This window comes from Ornithorhynchus anatinus, chromosome 6, assembly GCF_004115215.2.
Source record: "Ornithorhynchus anatinus isolate Pmale09 chromosome 6, mOrnAna1.pri.v4, whole genome shotgun sequence".
In the NCBI taxonomy this organism is placed as follows: Eukaryota; Metazoa; Chordata; class Mammalia; order Monotremata; family Ornithorhynchidae; genus Ornithorhynchus; species Ornithorhynchus anatinus.
In genome coordinates, this window is record NC_041733.1 from 44,426,719 (window position 1) to 44,446,575 (window position 19,857).

Here is a 19,857-nt window from a genome sequence, read left to right on the forward strand (position 1 = left end):
GCCTGGACCATAGTAAGCGCTTAAATAACACAATTATTATTACTAAGTAGGAGGGAGAGCATGTGTTTAAGCCCCATTTTACTATTGAGGACACTGAGGCACCGAGAAGTGAAGTGACTCGTCCAAGGTCACAGCATTTGAAAAGAGGTTGCGGCAGGATTGGAACCCAGGTCTCGTGACACCCAGTCCGGTGTTCTTTGCCCCGGGCCGCACTGCTCCTCTCCCGAGGAGGTCGGAGGCGGTGGCGGATGCGACCTGATGACCTTCTCCAAGGAAGGCAGAGGAGGGAGGGTTAGAGGTCGGGGGCTGTCAGCTTGCCTGACACACATAAGAGCGATCTTGGCCCACTCTAAGGAAGGTCTGGGAGTTGGGAGACCTGGGTCCTCCTACTGTGGGACCTTGGGCAAGGCAGTTTACTCTTCTATGCCTCAGTTTTCTCATCTCTACAATGGGGATATGATATAATAATAATAATTTTGGTATTTGTTAAGCGCTTACTATGTGAAGAGCACTGTTCTAAGCGCTGGGGGAGATACAGGGTCATCAGGTTGTCCCACGTGAGGCTCACAGTCTTCAACCCATTTGACGGATGGGGGAACTGAGGCCCAGAGAAGTGAAGTGAGTTGCCCACAGTCACACAGCTGCCAAGTGGCAGAGTTGGAATTCGAACCCATGACCTCTGATAAGAATGATGAGGATAATGGCATTTGCCAAGCACCGTCTTCGTTCATTCATTCGATTGTATTTATTGAGCGCTTACTGGGTGCAGAGCACTGTACTATGTGCTTGAGAGAGTACAATATTACGATAAGCAGTCACATTCTCTGCCCACAACAAGTTTACAATCTAGAGGGGGAGACTGTACTAAGCGTTGGGGAGGATATGAGCTCTCACGTGAAACTGAGATCGGGTCTGATCTGAATGTATTGTATCCACCCAGGCACTTAGCACAGTGCTTGGCACATAGTAAGAGTTTATCAAATACCACCCTTGTTATCATTAGGGGCAGCATGGTGTAGTGGACAGAGCATGGGCCTGGGAGTCCTGGGTTCTAATCCCGGCTCTGCCACTTGTCTGCTGGGTGACCTTGGGTGAGTCACACCTTGGGCCCTGGGCCTCAGTTACCTCATCTGGAGAGGAGCAGCGTGGCTCCGTGGAAAGAGCCCGGGTTTGGGGGTCAGAGGTCATGGGTTCGAATCCCGGCTCTGCCACTTGTCAGCTGTGTGACTGCGGGCCAGTCACTTCACCTCTCTTGGCCTCAGCTACCTCCTCTGGAAAATGGGGATGAAGACTGTGAGCCTCAGGTGGGACAATCTGATGACCCTGTATCTCCCCCAGGGCTTAGAACAGTGCTCTGCACAGAGTAAGCATTTAACAAATACCAACGTTATGATTATTAAAATGGGGATTGCGACTGGGAGCCTCACGTGGGACAGGGACTGAGTCTCAACTAATTTGCTTGTATCCACCCCAGCACTTCATACAGCGCCTGGCACATAGTAAGTGCTTCACAAATACCATAATTACGATTATTGTTATTAGGAGGGGTGAATACTTCATTAGCCCAGACCGAGAGTGGGTTTTGACGAGGTGAGCTTAGGGGAATGGAGGCCAAGGATTTCGATTAACCAGGGCAGCTGGGCAGGGGCAGGGGCATCCCAGTGGCACCCCGCCACATGTCCTGCCTGCTTGTCCACCTCTTATGAACCCAGGGCCAGGAAGAGCCCGGTCCTGTAGAGAAAGGGTGGTGACCGAATGCCCACTGGACCTGATCCCAGATGCCGTGTTGCCCACGGAGGAGCTGGAAGAGAAACACTGCTGCTTCTGGGCCTAGGAGGAATCGGTGAATATTCCCGGAGCAAAGGCGCCAGAACCCCAGGTTGGGGAGAGAGAGCGAAGGGCTCCCCACAGAAGGAGGGGCCGGCTCTCATTTTAGGGCTGGCTTTCGGCAGGGACGAGCAGACGGGGGCTGGAAGAGGCCCGCGAGGCCTTGGGCTTGTGGGAGCTGTGCAGTCGGACCCCAGAGTGAGGTTATGGAATCGATCTTTCGTGCACATGCTCTTCTCCCGAGTCAGATCTGGGGGACTTCCAGAAACCTCTGAATGCAACCGTGTCTTTGAGCTCTATGCAGACAAACCTTGTCAGTGATCGTTTCTTTAGACACTTACCATGTGTCAAGCACTAAGTGCCGGGGTAAAAATAATCATGGTATTAGTACAGTGCCTGGCACACAGTAAGCGCTTAACAAAGTGCCGGGGTGCACAAAAGATGATCGGGTCAGGCACGGTCACAGCCTGCATGGGACTCACAGTCTATGTAGGAGGGAGACCAGGTATTGATTCCCCTTTTTACAGATGAGAAACTGAGGCCCAGAGAGGTGAAGTGACCAGTCCGAGGTCACTCAGCAGGCAATCAAAAGAGCCAGGATTGAACTCAAATCCTCTGACTGCCAGGCTCTTTCCCCCAGGCTGTGTTGCTTCAACTAGACATCAGGTTTCTGGAGGTCAGGATGCTTTTTATGGATTCATTTTTATGCATTTTAATGTACAGAGGGGCGGGGAGAGAGGGTGAAGGGGGTGAGGTCTGAAAAGGCCTCTTCCGTCGCTGGGGAGACTGAGGCGCAGAGTGGAGAAGTGAGCTCGGAGGGAGATTCCTCATTCATAATTGGGAAATGGCGGCTCTTCGGGGCAGCCTTGGCATGAAAAGAAAGGATTTAATAACTGTGGTGTCCATTAAGCGCTCACCATGTGCCAGGCCCTGTACTACGCATTGGGGTGGATGCAAGTAAATCGGGTTGGACACAGTCCCTGCCCGCCTTGGGGCTCATGGCCTCAATCCCCATTTTCCAGATGAGATAACTGAGGCACAGAGAAGTCAAGTGACTTGCCTAAGGTCACACAGCGGACTCCCAAGCCTATGTTCTATCAACTGCACCATGCTGCTTCTGCCTCCTAAGAGATCTCAAATAAATGGCAAACATGGACACAGTCAAGGGAGTCAGGGGAAGCACTGGAAAAGCACTGAAAGGTCAGTGATAGAACAAACACGAAGGCAGGAAAGAGGAGCGAGATCTCGCCAAAGAAGAACTTGCCTGCTGTGTGATCTTGGGCAAGTCACTTAACTTCTCTGTGTCTCCGTTTCCTCAGCTGCCAAGTGGGGATTCGCTATCTGTTCTCCCTTCTACTTAGACTGTGAACCTGGGTGGGACGGGGACTGTATCAGACCTGATTAACTGGTTGTATATATATATATATAATAATTTGGCATTTGTTAAGCGCTTACTATGTGCCAAGCACTGTTCTAAGCGCTGGGTAGATACGAGGTAATCGGGTTGTCCCCCGTGTGGCTCACGGTCTTCATCCCCATTTTACAGAGGAGGGAACGGAGGCCCAGAGAAGTGAAGTGACTTGCCCGAAGTCACACAGCTGGCAAGCGGCAGAGCCAGGATTAGAACCCACGACATCTGACTCCCAAGCCCGGGCTCTTTCCACTGAGCCAAGCTCGTTCTCACCCCAGCTGCTAAACAGTGTTTGACTCATAGTAAGCGCCTAATACTGTAAAAAGAAAATGGTGCAGGGTCTGAGGCTTAAGAGATCCTCTTACGCAGATGCCTCCCATTAAGAGACAGTGGAAGGCTGTGGGATGGTGAAGGGTGGACCCGGACCAAAGAACCGAAGGACCTACTCTACAGCGAGAAGCAGCGTGGCATAGTGGTTAGAGCATGGCCTGCAATTCAGAAGGTCATGGGTTCTACTCCCGGCTCCACCACCTGTCCGCAATGTGACCCTGGGCAAGTCACTTCACTTCTCTGGGCCTCGGTTCCCTCATCTGCAAAATGGGGATTGAGAACGTGAGCCCCACATGGGACAGGGACTGTGCCTAGCACAGAATAGGTGCTTAATAGATACCATAATTATCATTATTATTATTGTACTGTATAGTCCTCTCCCAAGAGCTTGGCTCGCAATAAGCGTTCAAAAAATACCACTCATTGGTTGATGGGCTGACCAGAGTTGGGGGTCATTACCTAAAAGGACTCCGCGTATGGCGGCGGCAAGCTGAGGTGAGGGAGCGGTCACCGAACACCTCACTGCCTCGGGGAGCTGGACCCAGGAAGCTTACGGAGGCAAGCCCGAGCCTGCAGCCGAGGGAGGGAAGAAGGCACTGGGAAATTGGATTTGGGGAGTGGAGAAATGGTGCAATTGGGCTTGTGAAGTCATTATGTGTGAATTAATCATTTTTAACGGAGGGATTTTGCAGTCTTCTCCATCTGGATGATCCCACCCACTGCAAAAGTGGCTTGTGCCCCGCTGCCCGGACCCCAGGTATGTGCCGGCTCACCATGAGACAGAGAATCAGCTGCGACTTCTGGAAGAACATGTAGCTGTTGGCGTCCTTGTTGCTTGCTATGGCCCCCACGAGCATCAGGATGGAGGTCAGGAAGCTCTTCTTGAAGGGACCATCCTGAGGCCGCCCGGGGGAAGGGAGCAGAATAATAATAATAATAATAATGTTGGTATTTGTTAAGCGCTTACTATGTGCAGAGCACTCTTCTAAGCGCTGGGGCAGATACAGGGTCATCAGGTTGTCCCACGTGAGGCTCACGGTCTTCATCTCCATTTTCCAGATGAGGGAACTGAGGCCCAGAGAAGTGAAGTGATTTGCCCAAAGTCACCCAGCTGAGAAGCGGCAGAACGGGGGAACCCATAACCTCTGACTCCCAAGCCCGGGCTCTTTCCACCGTGCCCGTCCGTGGGAGTGCCGAGGGCAACGGGGGGCTCTCTCTCTCTCACAGCCCCGCTGCGACATTCCCACCCAGGTTGGGCCAGGCCTGAGAGATGAGCCCCCACTTTAATGGCCTGCCAGCCCTCGCGTCTCTCTCCTGGAGGATTCTGGGGGTGAGCGGCCGGGGCGGTGGTTGGGGGCCTCCCTCCGGATCTTGGGAACCGACCCCGGTGCAGGACGGCCTCTTGAACGCTGACCGGAATCCACCCGCAGGGAGGGAGGTGGGGGCAGAACCCAACAACCGCCGCGGGCCCCTGACCTGGGGCCTGCCTAACATCCCCGTGCCTTCCCCGGCCCCCACGGTAGAAAGGAAACCGGTGCCTCGGAAGAGGCTGGACCGGGAATCCATTCCGAACCGGTCGGACCGGGATGGGAAAGGGGGTGAGTGGTGGGACGGGGGTGGGGGACAGGGTCGGGAGGGTGGAGGGGGGCGCGGGGTCCTCGTACCCAGTGGCTGCACTGGAAGTAGCCCACCATGCGGGAGGCGAAGCCGTCGGCCAGGGCCAGGATGATGTCCTTGCTGCGGCACGCCATGTGCCCATAGCAGAGCAGGACGGTGCTGCTGGCCCACTTCCAGTGGATGTCCTCCAGGCACTGCAGGAGGGGTGACCAGCACTCTCCCCTGGGGGAAGAGACCCCCACCCCCATCCCATCCCGTCCCCAGGTGCTCCGGACACCCCATCCTCCCGGAGGGATTTCGCGACCGTTCCCGCTCCCCTCTACGTCCCGGTGGCCGGAGGCTGGAGGCTACGGAGGATCCCGGGGGGCCTCAGGCGATCCTGGAGGGGCTGGGGTGTGATGAATAATCAGGATCGGCTGACCCAGGGGATGGGGCTGCCCCACCTGGCTCATCTTGGCGACGGGAGTCTTCTCTCCGGTGACCATGGTCTTGCCAAAGTCCTCCAGCACGGCGCAGGTGATGGTGAGGTGGCGGGTGGCCGTTAGCCCGATGGTCAGGGCTATGCCCTAGGTAGGGAGGACCAGGCCCCAAGCTCTGCTCCGCCCTCTCTCCCCGGAAGGGGGGGGGGCACGAAACCAAGGCCGGGAGTCAGCAGGGGACAAGGGACACATCCCAGCTTGGCCACCGTCTACCTCCCCGGCACCGGCCCTGTCTCTCCCACTGACACCACCGGGCTCCCCGAAATGGGTGGGTGGGGTCTCCGCGGCAGCGGGGCAGAGCGGGAGAACACGGGTCTGGAAGGCAGACCCTTCGAGTTGGAGTCCAAGCTCTGCCTCCGGCCCGCTGAGGGACCGAAGACGAGTCACTTAAGCTCTCTGTGCCTCTGTTTACGCATCAGCAAAAGGGGATGATAATATCTGCCACTCTCTCGGAACAGTTGGGTGGGCGACTATGAGATAAGTAACCTGAGAGAGCTACACAAAGACCAAGGTCCCACTATCACCCAATCTGGAGAAGAAGCATGGCCTAGTGGCTACAGCACGGGCCCGGAAGTCAGAAGGACCTGGGTTCTAATCTCTGCTGCTGCGCGACCTTGGTCAAATCACTTAAATTTCTCTGGACCTTAGTTACCTCATCTATAAAATGAGGAATAAGAGTGTGAATCCCACGTGGGACAGGGTTTATGTCCAACCTGATTAACTTGTGTCTACCCCAGTGCTTAGAAAAATGCCTGGCACACACTAAGCACTTTACAAGTACCGTAATTATTATCATTATTCTGGAGGCAGTGCGGGACACTCGCTCTTGGGTTGGGACAGGCCTGGCCCTCGGACCATCCCTCAGAACCGGGGCATCTGAGCTGGGGCTAGGCTGGCCAGGGTGGTCCCTCTGGCCAGAGGGGCCTCGGGCCGACTGGGGTCCCGGGAGCTGCCCGGCCCCGGGCGGCAGGGCAACGGGACGAGGGGAGCCACTCACCTCCCTCTGGAACAGACACTGGTGGGAAGTGCCCAGCAGGGCACTGAGTCGTTCCCTCACCACGTGCCCGTTGTTGGAGGCTCTGAGCATGACCCCGTAGTACGCGTAGAGGGAGGCCTGCACGGACAGAGGACGAGCCATGGGGTGGGAGGCACAGGCGCAGTGGTGTGCCCAGCCAGTGGGCCCGGAGGAAGCACAGGGGGGATACAGGCTCCCGCTCCAGTGGGGCATCCAACGGCCTATCCGAGGCCACGGCATGGCGGTTGCTCTGGGGGGGCGGGGGTCAAAGTCTCCAGACCACAGCCTTCCCAGACATTCTCCCTGCAGGAAATCCTTCGTTGGGTCCAACCTAAATCTCCGCCTGCAGCTCCCACCCCGTTTTCAGTGAACGCAGAGACCAAAAGGCTAGAGGCCTGCAGGTCGCAGTGAAATTGCCCCTTGTCCTTCCCTTCCGCCCACCGGACTCTCTCAGGTCCTTCGGCCTCCAGGACTCCTCCGGAGGGGTTAATCAGGGAAGACCTCTTGGAGAAGGAGGAAGAGGAGGGGAAGGAGAAGGGAGATGAGGAGGATGGGGAAGAGGAGGGGGAGGAGCATGAAAAGAAAGAGGGATTTGGGAAGAGGGAGGAGGAGAAGGAGAAAGCAGCATGGCCCAGTGAGATAAAATACTGGCCCACGAGCCAGAGGTCCTGGGTTCTAATCCCAGTTCTGCCACTTAATAATAATAATAATAATAATGGCATTTGTTAAGCGCTTACTATGAGCCAAGCACTGTTCTAAGTGCTGGGGTAGATACACGTGAGGCTCACGGTCTTCATCCCCATTTTCCAGATGACTGAGGCACCGAGAAATGAATTGACATGCCCAAAGTCACACAGCTGACAAGTAGCAGACCTGGGATTCGAACCCATGACCTCTGACTCCCAAGCCCGGGCTCTTTTCACTCAGCTGCACTGCTTCCCTGCTTACCTGCTGTGTGACCTTGGGCAAGTTACTTAGGTTCTCCGTGCTTCAGTTTCCTCAACTGCAAAATGGGGATTCATTCATTCATTCAATTAATCGTATTTAATGAGCGCTTACTCTGTGCAGAGCACTGTACTAAGCGCTTGGAAATTACAATTCGGCAACTGAGACAATCCCTACCCAACAACGGGTTCACAGTCTAGAAGCAGGGAGGCAGACAACAGAACAAAGCAAAACAAATAGATGGGCATCAATAGCGTCAATATAAATAAATAGAATTATAGATCTATACACATCATTAATAAAATTAAAAAAAAAATATGCACATATATACACAAGTGCTGCGGGGCAGGGAGAGGGGTAGAGCAGAGGGAGGAAGTCGGGGAGATGGGGAGGGGAGGAGGAGCAGAGGAAAAGAGGAGCTCAGTCTGGGAAGGCCTCTTGGAGGAGGTGAGCTCTCAGTAGGGCTTTGAAGGGAAGAAGTGTACTAGTTTGGGGGCTGAGAGGAAGGAGGGTATTCCAGTCCAGAAGTAGGACATGGGCCTGGGGTCGACGGCGAGACAGGCGAGAAGGAGGCCCAGGGAGGAGGTTAGTGGCAGAGGAGCAGAGTGTGTGGGCTGGGCTGGAGAAGGAGAGAAGGGACGTGAGGTTGAAGGGGTCAAGGGGATGGGGAACTCTGACGCCAATAGTGAGGAGTTTTTGCCTGATATGAAAGTTGATAGGCAACTACTGGAGATTTTTGAGGAGGGGGTGACGTGCTCAGAACGTTTCTGTAGAAAGATAAGCCGGGCAGCAGAGTGAAATATAGACTGAAGTGGGGAGAGACAGGAGGTTGGGAGGTCAGAAAGAAGGCTGATGCGGCAGTGCAGTCAGGATGAGTGATTGTACCAACAAGGTAGCAATTTGGATGGAGAGGAAAGGGCGGATCTTGGTGATGTTGTGAAGGTGAGACCGGCAGGTTTTGGTGACGGATGGGATGTGTGGGGTGAATGAGAGAGCAGAGTCAAGGATGACACCAAGGTTGCGGGCCTGTGAGACGGGAAGGATGGTCTTGCCGTCCACGGTGACGGGAAAGTCAGGCAGAGGACAGGGTTTGGGAGGGAAGATAAAGAGCTCAGTCTTAGACATGTTGAGTTTTAGGTGGTGGGCGGACATCCAGGTGGAGACGTCCTGAAGGCAGAAGGAGATACGAGCCTGGAGGGAGGGAGAGAACAGGGGAGGAGATGTAGATTTGGGTGTCATCAGCACAGAGATGATAGTTGAAGCCGTGGGAGCGAATGAGTTCACCAAGGGAGTGAGTGTAGATGGAGAATAGAAGGGGACCAAGAACTGACCCCTGAGGAGCCCCTACAGTTAGGGGATGGGAGTGGGAGGAGGAGCCCACGAAGGAGACTGAGAATGAATGGCTAGAGAGATAAGAGGAGAACCAGGATGGTCGACAGTGTCAAAGGCAGCTGAGAGGTCGAGGAGGATTAGGATGGAGTAGGAGCCGTTGGATTTGTCAAGAAGGAGGTCACTGGCGACCTTTGAGAGAGCAGTCTCGGTAGAGTGGAGGGGACGGAAGCCAGATTGGAGGGGGTCCAGGAGAGCGTTGGAGGAGAAGAATTTGAGGCAGCGAGTGTAGACGACTCGCTCTGTTCTCCCTCCTACTTAGACCGTGATTCCCTAAGTGGGAGAGGGACTGTATTTGGCCTGATTAACTTGTATCTTTTCCAATGCTTTCAACAGTGCCTGACACTTAGCAAGCACTTTAACAATTATCGTAAAACAGTGTGGAAGCAGGGGAGGAAGAGAAGGAGGAGTGGGGAGGAGGAAAAGGGGAAGTGGAGGGGAGAGGAGGAAGGGGTGGAGAGGAGGAGAAGGAGAAGAGGAAGAGGACGAAGAAGAGGAAGAGGAGGAGGAAGAGGAGGAGGAGGAAAAGGAGGAGGAGAAGGTGGTGGTGGCTTTCCTGCTGCAATTTCCCAGAAGGGGAAAGGGCAAGCAGGGTCTGGAAGGCTCAGACGGCACCCACTAGAGACAGGCAAGACCATGGCTCGGGGACAGAAACGGGGTACGTAGGGATGCATGCAGACTCACCTTCTCCAGGGACTGCCCGAGGATGCTCCAGTCACACTTAGTGATGGCTCGGTCCAGCTCGGCCATCCAGGCCTTCTCCGTCAGCAAGTGGACAGACATCTCTCCCACCTGGGAACCGGCCCCGCCCCCCGCCCCAGATGTCGGTCCATCTAGCGGAAAGACCCCGAGCCCAGGAGTCGGAGGGCCTGGGTTCTAATTCCGGCCCCACGACCTGCCTGCAGTGGGACCTGAGCCAAGTTACTTCATTTCTCTGGGCCTCAGTTTCCTCAACTTTAAAATGGAGACCTATATCCGTACCTCTTAGACCGTGAGCCCCCTGAGGGAAAGGGACTGGGTCTGATTTGATCGCATTGTGCCTATCATAGTGCTTGGCACATAGTAAGCGCTTAGTCAGTCAATCGATGTATTTTCTTGAGCATTCACTGGATACACCACACTGCACTATGCACTTGGAAGAGGACAGTCCAACAGAGTTGGTAGACACATTTCCAGCCTCAAGGAGCTTACAGTCTACAGGGGAAGGCAGACATTAAAATAAATGTCAGCCAGGGGAAATCATAGAGCGCAAGGAGATGGACATAAGTGAGGGGAGTATCCACAGTCTTTCTCATCTGTATCTTTCCAATATGCCTGGAGTCGAGGAGGGGCAGGGGACATACTCCCCATTTAGCAGGAGGAGACATTTGAGTCCCAGACAGGTGAAGCGGCTTACCCAAGTCTTCACAGCATGTCCGAGTCACGGCGGGGGTCAGACCCCGCTGGTCCTTCCTGCCCTGTCCTAAGAGGGGGTGGCTCCCCAAGGACAGGGGGAGACAGAGATAGTCTCCTAGCCCCAGCGGATTCCGAGAGAGAGAGAAGGGAACCCTAGAATCCCCTCTGCCCTTTCTCTTGCCGGGAGCTCCCTCTTGCTTCATATCCAACAGGCTCTCGTTTTCCCCAACTTCAAAACCCTCTTAAAATCACCGCTCCTTCAGGAAGCCTTCTCTGACTAAGCTCTCATCTCCCCACCCTAAGAAGAAGGAAGACAAGAAGAAGGAGAAGAAGAAGGAGAAGAAGAAGAAGGTAGAGGAGGAGGGGGAGGAAGAGGAGGAGGAAGAGGAAAAGGTGGAGGAGGAGAAGGAGGAAGAGGAAAATGAGGAGGAGGAAGAGGAAGAAGAGGAGAAGAAGGGGGAGGAGGAGGAAGAGGAAAAGGTGGAGGAGGAGAAGGAGGAAGGGGAAAATGAGGAGGAGGAAGAGGAGGAGGAGGAGAAGAAGGGGGAGGAGGAGGCCGAAGAGGAGGAGAACCTAATCAACTTGTATCTATCTATCTCAGCACTTAGAACAATGTTTGACACAAAGAAAGTGCTTAACAAATACCATTTTAAAAAAAATGGAAATCAATCCATCCAGCGTATTTGGGGAGTGCTCTCTGAGTGACCTCGTGGATAGAGCCCAGGACTGGGAGTCAGGAGACCTGGGTTCCAACCCCCATTCTGCCAGTTGCCTGCTGTCTGGCCTTAGGCATGCCGCTTAACATCTCTGGGCCTCTGTTTCCTCATCTGTAAAGTGGAAGTTAAATACCTCCCCCTTAGGCTGTGAACCCTGGGGTGGGACAGAGATTGTGTCTGCTCCTATTGTAGCTCTCCCAGTGCTTAGCACAGTGCTCAGCACACAGTAAGTGCTTAACAAATATCAAAATCAACCAATCAACCAGTGGTATTTATTGAGGGCTTACTATGTGCAGAGCACTGTTCTAAGCACTTGGGAAAATACAACACAGAGTTGTGCAAGTATTCGAGCAAGTATTACTATTATAATTTATTGCTGGCACAGAGTTTAACTCTTTGGCTATCCCCGGATGGGAGGATGGACAATCAAGCTGAGGAAATTCCAAAGACCTTATTTTCTCCTGAATTCCTCATCTGCAGACTGCCTCTGCCCAAGGCCCATCACGAAGAAATTATCTCTTCCCTCTCTCTCCTCCTTCCTTGCTCTGCAGGAGAGGTGGAAACTCGTGAGAAAGAGCTAGTCTAAAAGCCGGGGACCCAGAAAGAGAGGGAGAAGAAGCCGGGCCTGAATAACCCACATCCTTGTCAGTCAGCTCTCCCTAAGTTTGGTCCCAAACCACAGGGTCCATGGAATTTTTCTGGGTCGCCAGCAACAGGAAGGATCCCAGCCCTTTTTAGACGGAGGGACAGAGGTCATGTCTAATTCCCAGCAGTGCATTCTCTACCGGCCCTCAGTAACGGGGGTCTAAACAAAGTAAGCACCTGATGAATAATACTAATAATAATTATAGTATTTCTCAAGCACTTGCTCTGTCCCAGGCACCGTACTAAGCGCTGGGGTGGATAGAAGCAAATCGAGTTGGACACAGTCCCTGTCCCACATAGAGCTCGCAGTCTCAATCCCCCTTTGACGGATGAGGGAACTGAGGTCCAGAGAAGTGAAGTGACTTGCCCAAGGTCACATAGGAGACGAGTGGCGGGGCGGGGATTAGAACCCACGACCGTCTGACTCCCAGGTCCGGGCTCTATTCGCTACAGCAAATGCTATTCGTACTTCCACTGTAAGCTTGTCTTGGGCAGGGAATGTGTCTGTTATATCGTTATGTACCCACTGCTTAGTACAGGAAGTGCTCAATAAATAGGATAGACCGATTGACTGACTGGCTCACGGTCTAGAGGGCTGGTTATTCATTCATTTAATCGTATTCATTGAGTGCTTACTGTGTGCAGAGCACTGTACTAAGCGCTTGGAAAGTACAATTCAGGTATAGAGACAATCCCTGCCCAAACCGGGCTTACAGTCTAGAAGGGGGAGCATAGACATCAAAACAAGTAAACAGGCATCAATACAAATCAATAGAATTAGAGATATGTACACATCAAAATAAGAAAACAGGCATCCATGTAAATATAGAGAATTATAGATATATACGAACGTGCTCTGGGGCGGGGAGAGAGGGGGAAGAGAAAAGGGAGCGAGTCGAGGTGATGCGGAAGGGAGGGGGAGCTGAGGAAAAGGGGCGCTTAGTCTGGGAAGGCCTCTTGGAGGAGGTGAGCCTTCAGTAGGGCTTTGAAGGGGGGAAGAGTGATATTTTGGCGGATTTAAGGAGGAGGGTATTCCAAGCCAGAGGTTGGACGTGGGCCAGCGGTCGACGGTGGGACAGGAGAGATGGAGGCACAGGGAGAAGGTGAGCACAAGGGGAGCCGAGTTTGAGGACTGGGATGTAAAAGTAGAGAAGGGATGAGAAGTAAGAAGGGGCAGGGTGATGGAGAGCTTTGAAGCCAACAGTGAGGAGTTTCTGTTTGATAGGGAGGTTGGTGGGCAACCACTGGAGATTTTTGAGGAAGGAGGTGACGTGCCCTGAATGTTCTGTAGAAAGACGGAGGCAAATAGGTGCAGATTGATCCCCTCATTTGCTGGGGGGAAGGGGAGGCGAGTTGTACTTCGCAAGTGCTTAGTACAGTGCTCTGCAAACAGTAAGGGCTCAATAAATACCACTGAATGAATGAACAAATGAGGTGGAGAGTGGGAGAATGGGTGAAGTGAGCAGGGGTTGGCTCCCCGGAAGAGGTGGCCTTTCAAGAGTTCATGTGCGGGAGGGGAGGTGGGTGTGGATGAACGAGGAGGTTGTCCTTAGCCGGAGGACTCGGTGGTAGAAGAGGCTGGGAGCGAGGCACGGCCTAAAGAGACTCCCGGGAGATATTCCGACTCTCACCTGGAACAGCTGGCACTCCCACTCTTTATGTTCTGGGGAATCGGGCGCCCAATCTGGGAAGGAAAGCAGATGGCCGCCCTTTATGGCCATGGCTACTGTGACTCCACCCATTCCCCAAGAACGCAGCCCGCGGAAGCCTGGGGACAGTGTGGGCAGCGTGGGCGGTCGCGGAGGACCCCTGGGTGGCTAAGGTGGGGCCTCCTTCCTGCCCCTTCCTCCCACCCCAGAGTGAAGGACAGAGAAGGGGTTAGAAGCAGAGATCCCCCTGCCTCACAACCTCACTCTCTTTTATTACCCTATTTATTTTGTTAATGAGGTGTCTATCCCCTTGATTCTATTTATCGTGATTAAGTTGTTCTGTTTTCATCCGTCTGCCTCCCCCATTTAGACTGTGAGCCCGTCGATGTGCAGGGATTGTCTCTATCTGTTGCTGAATTGTCCATTCCAAGCGCTTAGTCTAGTGCTTGCTCAATAAATACTGTTGAATGAATGAATGAACCTCCACATTCATTTTCTCACCACATCCTGGTGTGGCTCTTCCTCCACCACATTTCCAGAAAATGCGCCCCTCTCCTCTCTCCCAACAGCCACCGTGCTGGTCCAGAACCTGTCACATCCCAACTCAGCTCCTCCAATGGCCTCGTCCTCCCTGCTGCCGGTCTCTCCCCTCTCCGGCCTCTCCCCTCTTCGCTCGGCGTCCCGGATCATTTTTCTAAATCACTGTTCTGCACACATCTTCTCAAAAACTTCCCAGTGATTGCCTATTCTTCTTCACATCAAACAGGAACTCCTGACCAGCGGCTTCAAGTGAGGCCTGCCTGGGACCTGATTACCTTATATCTACCCCGGTGATTAGAATAGTGTTCGATATATAGTACGCGCTTAACCAATACCATAATTATTAGTCAGGTACTCAGTCAGCTGCCTTCCTCCTACTTATCCACTCTCTTCTCCCACGCCACTCCAGCTCTCAATCTTCACTCCTCTACTCCTTGTGTCTCATTTCCATCTCTCTCTCTCTTTCATTGCATTTGTTACTTATCTTCCCACCCAAACCCCGTCCTCCCCCTCACTTTTTCATCAATGTAGATGACACCACCAGCCTTCCTGTCTCACAAGCCCCCTTCCCTTGCCGTTATCCCTGACTTCTCTCTTTCATTCAACCCACATATTCAATCCATCACTAAATCCTGTACGTTCCACCTTCACAACGTCACTAAAATCCACCCCTTCCTCTCCATCCAAACCGTTACCACATTAATACAATCACTTATCTTATCCCCGCTTAATTACTGCATCAGGTTCCTGGCCTACCTTCCTACTTTCTGTCTCTCCCAACTCCAGTCCATACTTCACTGGGCTGCCCAAGTCATTTTCCTACAGAAACATTCAGACCAAGTTTCCCCCCTCCTCAAAAACCTCCAGTGGATGCCCATCCTCATCAAACAGAAACTCCTCACCGTTGGCTTTAAAGCACTCAGTCACCTTGCCCCCTCCTACCTCACCTCACTACTGTCCTATAACGACTCAGCCCAAACACTCCGCTCCCCTAATGGTAAACTCACTGTACCTCGATCTCGTCTACTTCACCACCAACCACTCACCCGTGTCCTGCCTCTGGCCTGGAACGCCCTCCATCCTCATATCTGACAATTACTCTCCCCCATATCAAAGCACATCTCCTGAAAAAGGCCTTGTCTGACTAAACCCTCCTTTCCTCTTCTCCCACTCCCTTCTGTATTGCCCTGACTCGCCCCAAAGCTCTTATTCATCCCGCCTCCCAGCCCCAAAAGCACTTATGTATATATCTGCAACTTCTTTATTCATTTATTTTATATTAATGTCTGTCTCCTCCTCTAGACTGTATGCTCACTGTGGGCAGGGAATGTGTCAGTTTATTGTTATACTGTACTCTCCCAAGCACTTCATACAGTGCTTTGCATGTAGTAAGTGCTCAATAGATACGATTGAATGAATGAATGAATGAATGGGAATGGGGTGAATATCAAATGGCGAAAGGTCACAGAAAGTAGAGTGAGTCAGGTAAAGAGGGCTTAATCAGTGAAGGCCCCTTGGAGAAGATATTTGTTAAGCACTTACTATGTGCCGGCCACTGTTCTAAGTGCTGGGGTAGATACAAGGTGTCCCACATGGGTCTCGCAGTCTTAATCCCCATTTTACAGATGAGGTAACTGAGGCCCGGAGAAGCTAGGTGACTTGGCCAAGATCAGACAGCTGACCAGTGGCAGAACTGGGATTAGAATCCAGGTCCCTTGCTCTATCTACCAGGACTCCCAGGCCCTTGCTCTATCTACTAGGCCACGCTGCTTCTTACTGCCCAACTGGGGGACGGGGACAGGGAGAGCAAGAGAGCAGGGGCCGCCCAGGGGCTTTGGAGAGAAGGAGACAGGAAGAGCCCCTGTGCTGTGTGGGTCTCCTGGCATGTCCCCGCACCTCTAAAGCTCTTCTTCCCCTTCACATCACCCAGGGAAGGAATGGCGACAGTAATGGAGATGCGGCTCGGCCCTGCCTGGCCCTGACCAGCATAAGGCGCAGGCAAATCACTGCAGGAGGAGACAAGAGACAACCAACACGGAAGGCCTCCTAGCAACTGACTAGTAGACCGACTAGTAGAGCGCTCTGCTCAGAGTAAGTGCTTAATAAATACCACTGATAGACTGATTGATTGATGTGTCAAGGATAATGACAAGTTTGAGGGCTGCGAGACAGGGAGGATTGTGGTGTTGTATACGGGGATGGGAAAGTTAGGAGGAGTGTGCTAGGGTGGGAAGATGAGGAGTTCTGTTTCCAAAATGCTAAATTTGAGGTGCCGGCAGAATATCCAAGAGAGATGTCCTGAAGATTGTAGGGAAAGGAAGAGATCAGGGCTGGAGCCTTAGATTTGCATAGATAGAGAGGGTAGTTGAAAGCTCGCGAGGGAATAAGTTCCCCGAGGGAGTGGGTGTAGAGGGAGAATAGAAGGGGACCCAGAAATGAGCCTTGAGAGCCCCCCAGTGTCAGAGAGGAGGAGCCCGTGAAAGAGGCTGCGGGAAGAGTCCGTGGGATTGGAAGAGGAGAGAATTGGAGGAGAGGAAGAGGAGTGGACGCAGTGGGTGTAGACGACGTGCTCTAGGAGTTTGGAGAGGAATGGTAGGAGGGAGAAGGGGGCTGACTGGAGGGAGCCAGGGAGTCAGGGAAAGGGTTTTGGGGGATAGGGGAGACATAAGTATGTTTGAAAGCAGTGGGGAAAAAGCCACTGGAGAGTGAACAGTTGAAGATGTTGGGAAGGGAAGGGATGTGTGTTTTGATATAGGTGTGAAGGGGGAGAGGCCAGAGGTCAGAGACGCAGGGGGAGGGAGTGGAATTTGAAAGAAGGAGAGAGAGAGATCTCTTCTTGAGATACTACTGAGAAGGATTGGGAGAGTGGAAGAGGGTCAGGAGGAGGGTGGGACTGGAGAGAAGAAGAGGAGATTTTAGGGACTTCATGCCTTCCGAAAATCACATCTTGTCATTCATGTATTCATTCATTAATTATCCATTCATTCATTCGTATTTATTGAGCGCTTACTATGTGCAGAGCACTGTACTAAGCGCTTGGAATGGACAATCCAAGAGTCCTTCTCTGACTGAACCTTCGCTTCCTCATCATAGCCCTCCCTTCTGCATCAATCAATCGATCAACGGTATTTATTGAGTACTTCATATGTGCAGAGGACTGTTGTAAGCACTTGGGACTGTACAGTCCAACAGAATTAACATATGAGTTTATTGCCTTTCTACTGGGCTCTGCTCCCCGCTATCCCTTTGATAATCATTCATTCAATAGTATTTATTGAGCGCTCACTAGGTGCAGAACACTGTATTAAGCATTTGGAATGGACAATTTGGCAACAGATAGAGAACATCCCTGCCCAGTGACGGGCTGACAATCTAATCGGGGGAGACAGACGGATAAAAACAAGACAACGTAATCACAATAAATAGAATCAAGGGGATGTACACCTCATTAACAGAATAATCACCCCTCCCCACCCCCACAGCGCTTACGTACATATCTGTCTGTAATTTCTTTTCACCACTGCCTCTCCCTCTAGACTCTAGGTTGCTTGGGGGCAGGGATCATCTAAATCTACTCCACTGTCTTGTACTCTCCCAAGCGCTTAGTACAGTGCTCTGCATACGGTAAGCACTCAATAAATATCATGGATTGACTGATGGGCTTGATAAACTAGCCGGCAAGGTCATCGGGGCAAGAGATGCAAGCCCTGGGGAGACCGGAGGTTTAAGGTGAGGGTTCAGAGTCATAACCCACTGGCCAAGGCAGTGAAGTTAGTACAGTCACTCATCGTATCCCGACTGGATTACTGCATCAGCATTCTTTCTGATCTCCCAACGTCCAGTCTCTCCCCACTTCAGTCCTTACTTCACTCTGCTGCCCTGATTATCTTTCTGCAGAAGCGCTCAATAAATACGACTGAATGAATGAACCCCTTCCCTGACTTCCTCCCATCCAGGCCCCGCTGTTCGTTCGAAATGGCGTTCGTGAAGCTTTGAGTACCTGCCGGGCACTGTACTAAGCACCGGTGTAGATACAAGGCGATCAGGTTGGACCCTGTCCATCCCACGTGGGGCACACAGTCTTTATCCCCATTTTCCAGATGAAGGAACTGAGGCCCAGAGAAGTGAAGTGTTTTGTCCAAGGTCACACAGTAGGCAAGCAGAAGAGAAGCTGCGTGGCTTAGTGGAAAGAGCCCGGGCTTGGGAGTCAGAGGTCGTGGGTTCTAATCCCGGTTCCCCCACTTCTCAGCTGTGTGCCTCAGTTACCTCATCTGGAAAATGGGGATTAAGACTGTGAGCCCCATGTGGGACAACCTAGTTACCTTACATCTACCCCAGTGCTTAGAACAGTGCTTGGCACACAGTAAGTGCTTAACAAATACCATTATTATTATTATTATCAAGTGGCAGAGTTGGGATTAGAGCCCGTGTCCTATATATATATTAGTGAGGATGAAAGGAATCCAAATTTGATGCCGAGCCTTTCTCCTATTTACGGTACACGCTAAGCGCTTACTGTTAGCCCTGGGTGGGCCAGACAGGGATCAGTACTTTGTATCAATCAATCAATTGTATCTATTGAGCACTCACTGTGTGCAGAGCACTGTACTAAGTGCTTGGGAGAGGACAACACAACAGTATAAAGGACACGTTCCCCATCCACGACAGTCTAGTACTGTGCTTTCCGACAAATATCACAACAAGCACGCAGCAAACTTCGGCAGGTCCCAGCCCCTTTCAAAATGCGCAGCTCAGACAGCGTCCCAAGGCCGGCGGATAGCCCGGAACCTCCCCCGGAGCTGTGTAAGGATCGGATCACATCTACCCGTTTTATTGTGGTGCATTCTCTCGGGGCAAACTGCATGTGGTAAACGCTCAATAAATAAATAAGGAAATACTAGTGGGACATGGGAACGGGAGAGCACGAGGCCTCTCCCCGTGAGGGCCGCAACTCTCCCGTCCGCCGGTCCCCCTGGGATCCTGCTCGCCAGCCCTCTGGCCCTCCCACTTGGCCGGGGCCCCTCACCTTTGGAGATGATCTTGCCTAAGGTGTAAAAGGCGCTGCGGTGAGGAAACTCTTTGTCCCAGAACATCTTGAGCAGCTGAGGCGTGACGTGCTTCGAAGCGTGACTCCACACGGCCACCAGCAGGTCGCTGGCTGCGTTCTGGTAGACTTCCTCCAGGTCCTGGCCCGGGATCCAAGGCCAGTGGGGATGGGCCTGGTCCACCCGGAGTCCGGGAGCAGCACCTCCCCAACCCCGTGCCCTCCAGGGATTTGGCCCAGGGGGCTGGGACCTCCGGGGAGCCAACCGGGGTGGGGGGCCGGGGACCAGAGAGTGAGAGGGGGATTTGGGGCACCAGGAGCTGAGCAGAACGAGATGGCAGTGAGATACAAATGAGATGCGGGTGAGATTCAGCCCTTGGCCCCGCCTACCGTGATGAGGACCATGTTCTCCAGGGCCAGGCGGGTGCAGGCCTGGGCCCATTGCTGGCTCAGGAAGCTGTGCTTGGTGACGATTATCTCGAGCACCTGGAGGATGCGGAACCGGTGGCGGACGGCCAGCTGTGGCGGGAGGGAAGGACAGAGGGCTGGGCCAAGGGGAAGGACAGAGATCTGGGGGAGAGGGAAGGACAGAGAGTGGAGAGAGAGGGAAGATAGAGAGCTGCAGCAGGAGGGAAGACAGAGAGCTCCAGGACACCCGCTTACTACGTGCTGAAGGCCCAGTGTCACCGCTGAGACTGTAAATCCTCGCTCTTCCCTCTCCATCCCATAGTCTCTCTCCAGTGACCAGCCTGGACCATTTAATCCCCCTCGTCCTCCCCCTCCATCACTCACTCATTCATTCGATCCTCTTTATTGAGTGCTTACTGTGCGCAGAGCATGGTGCTGAGCGCTTGG

At 52.9% G+C, this 19,857-nt stretch overlaps 1 protein-coding gene across 1 annotated transcript in view; it reads right to left on the bottom strand.

The window, feature by feature from the left end:
- The window catches only part of LOC103165498 (maestro heat-like repeat family member 5), a 45,374-nt gene that overhangs the window by 18,694 nt on the left and 6,823 nt on the right, over positions 1-19,857 (bottom strand). Inside the window, exons 4-11 of the mRNA XM_039912452.1 lie at positions 19,393-19,521; positions 18,985-19,144; positions 13,401-13,453; positions 9,698-9,805; positions 6,662-6,778; positions 5,629-5,751; positions 5,233-5,379; positions 4,342-4,464 (exon numbers count right to left, since the gene is read on the bottom strand). Of these exons, the coding sequence (XP_039768386.1) occupies positions 4,342-4,464; positions 5,233-5,379; positions 5,629-5,751; positions 6,662-6,778; positions 9,698-9,805; positions 13,401-13,453; positions 18,985-19,144; positions 19,393-19,521 (960 nt within the window). The remainder of the gene's footprint in view (positions 1-4,341; positions 4,465-5,232; positions 5,380-5,628; positions 5,752-6,661; positions 6,779-9,697; positions 9,806-13,400; positions 13,454-18,984; positions 19,145-19,392; positions 19,522-19,857) is intronic.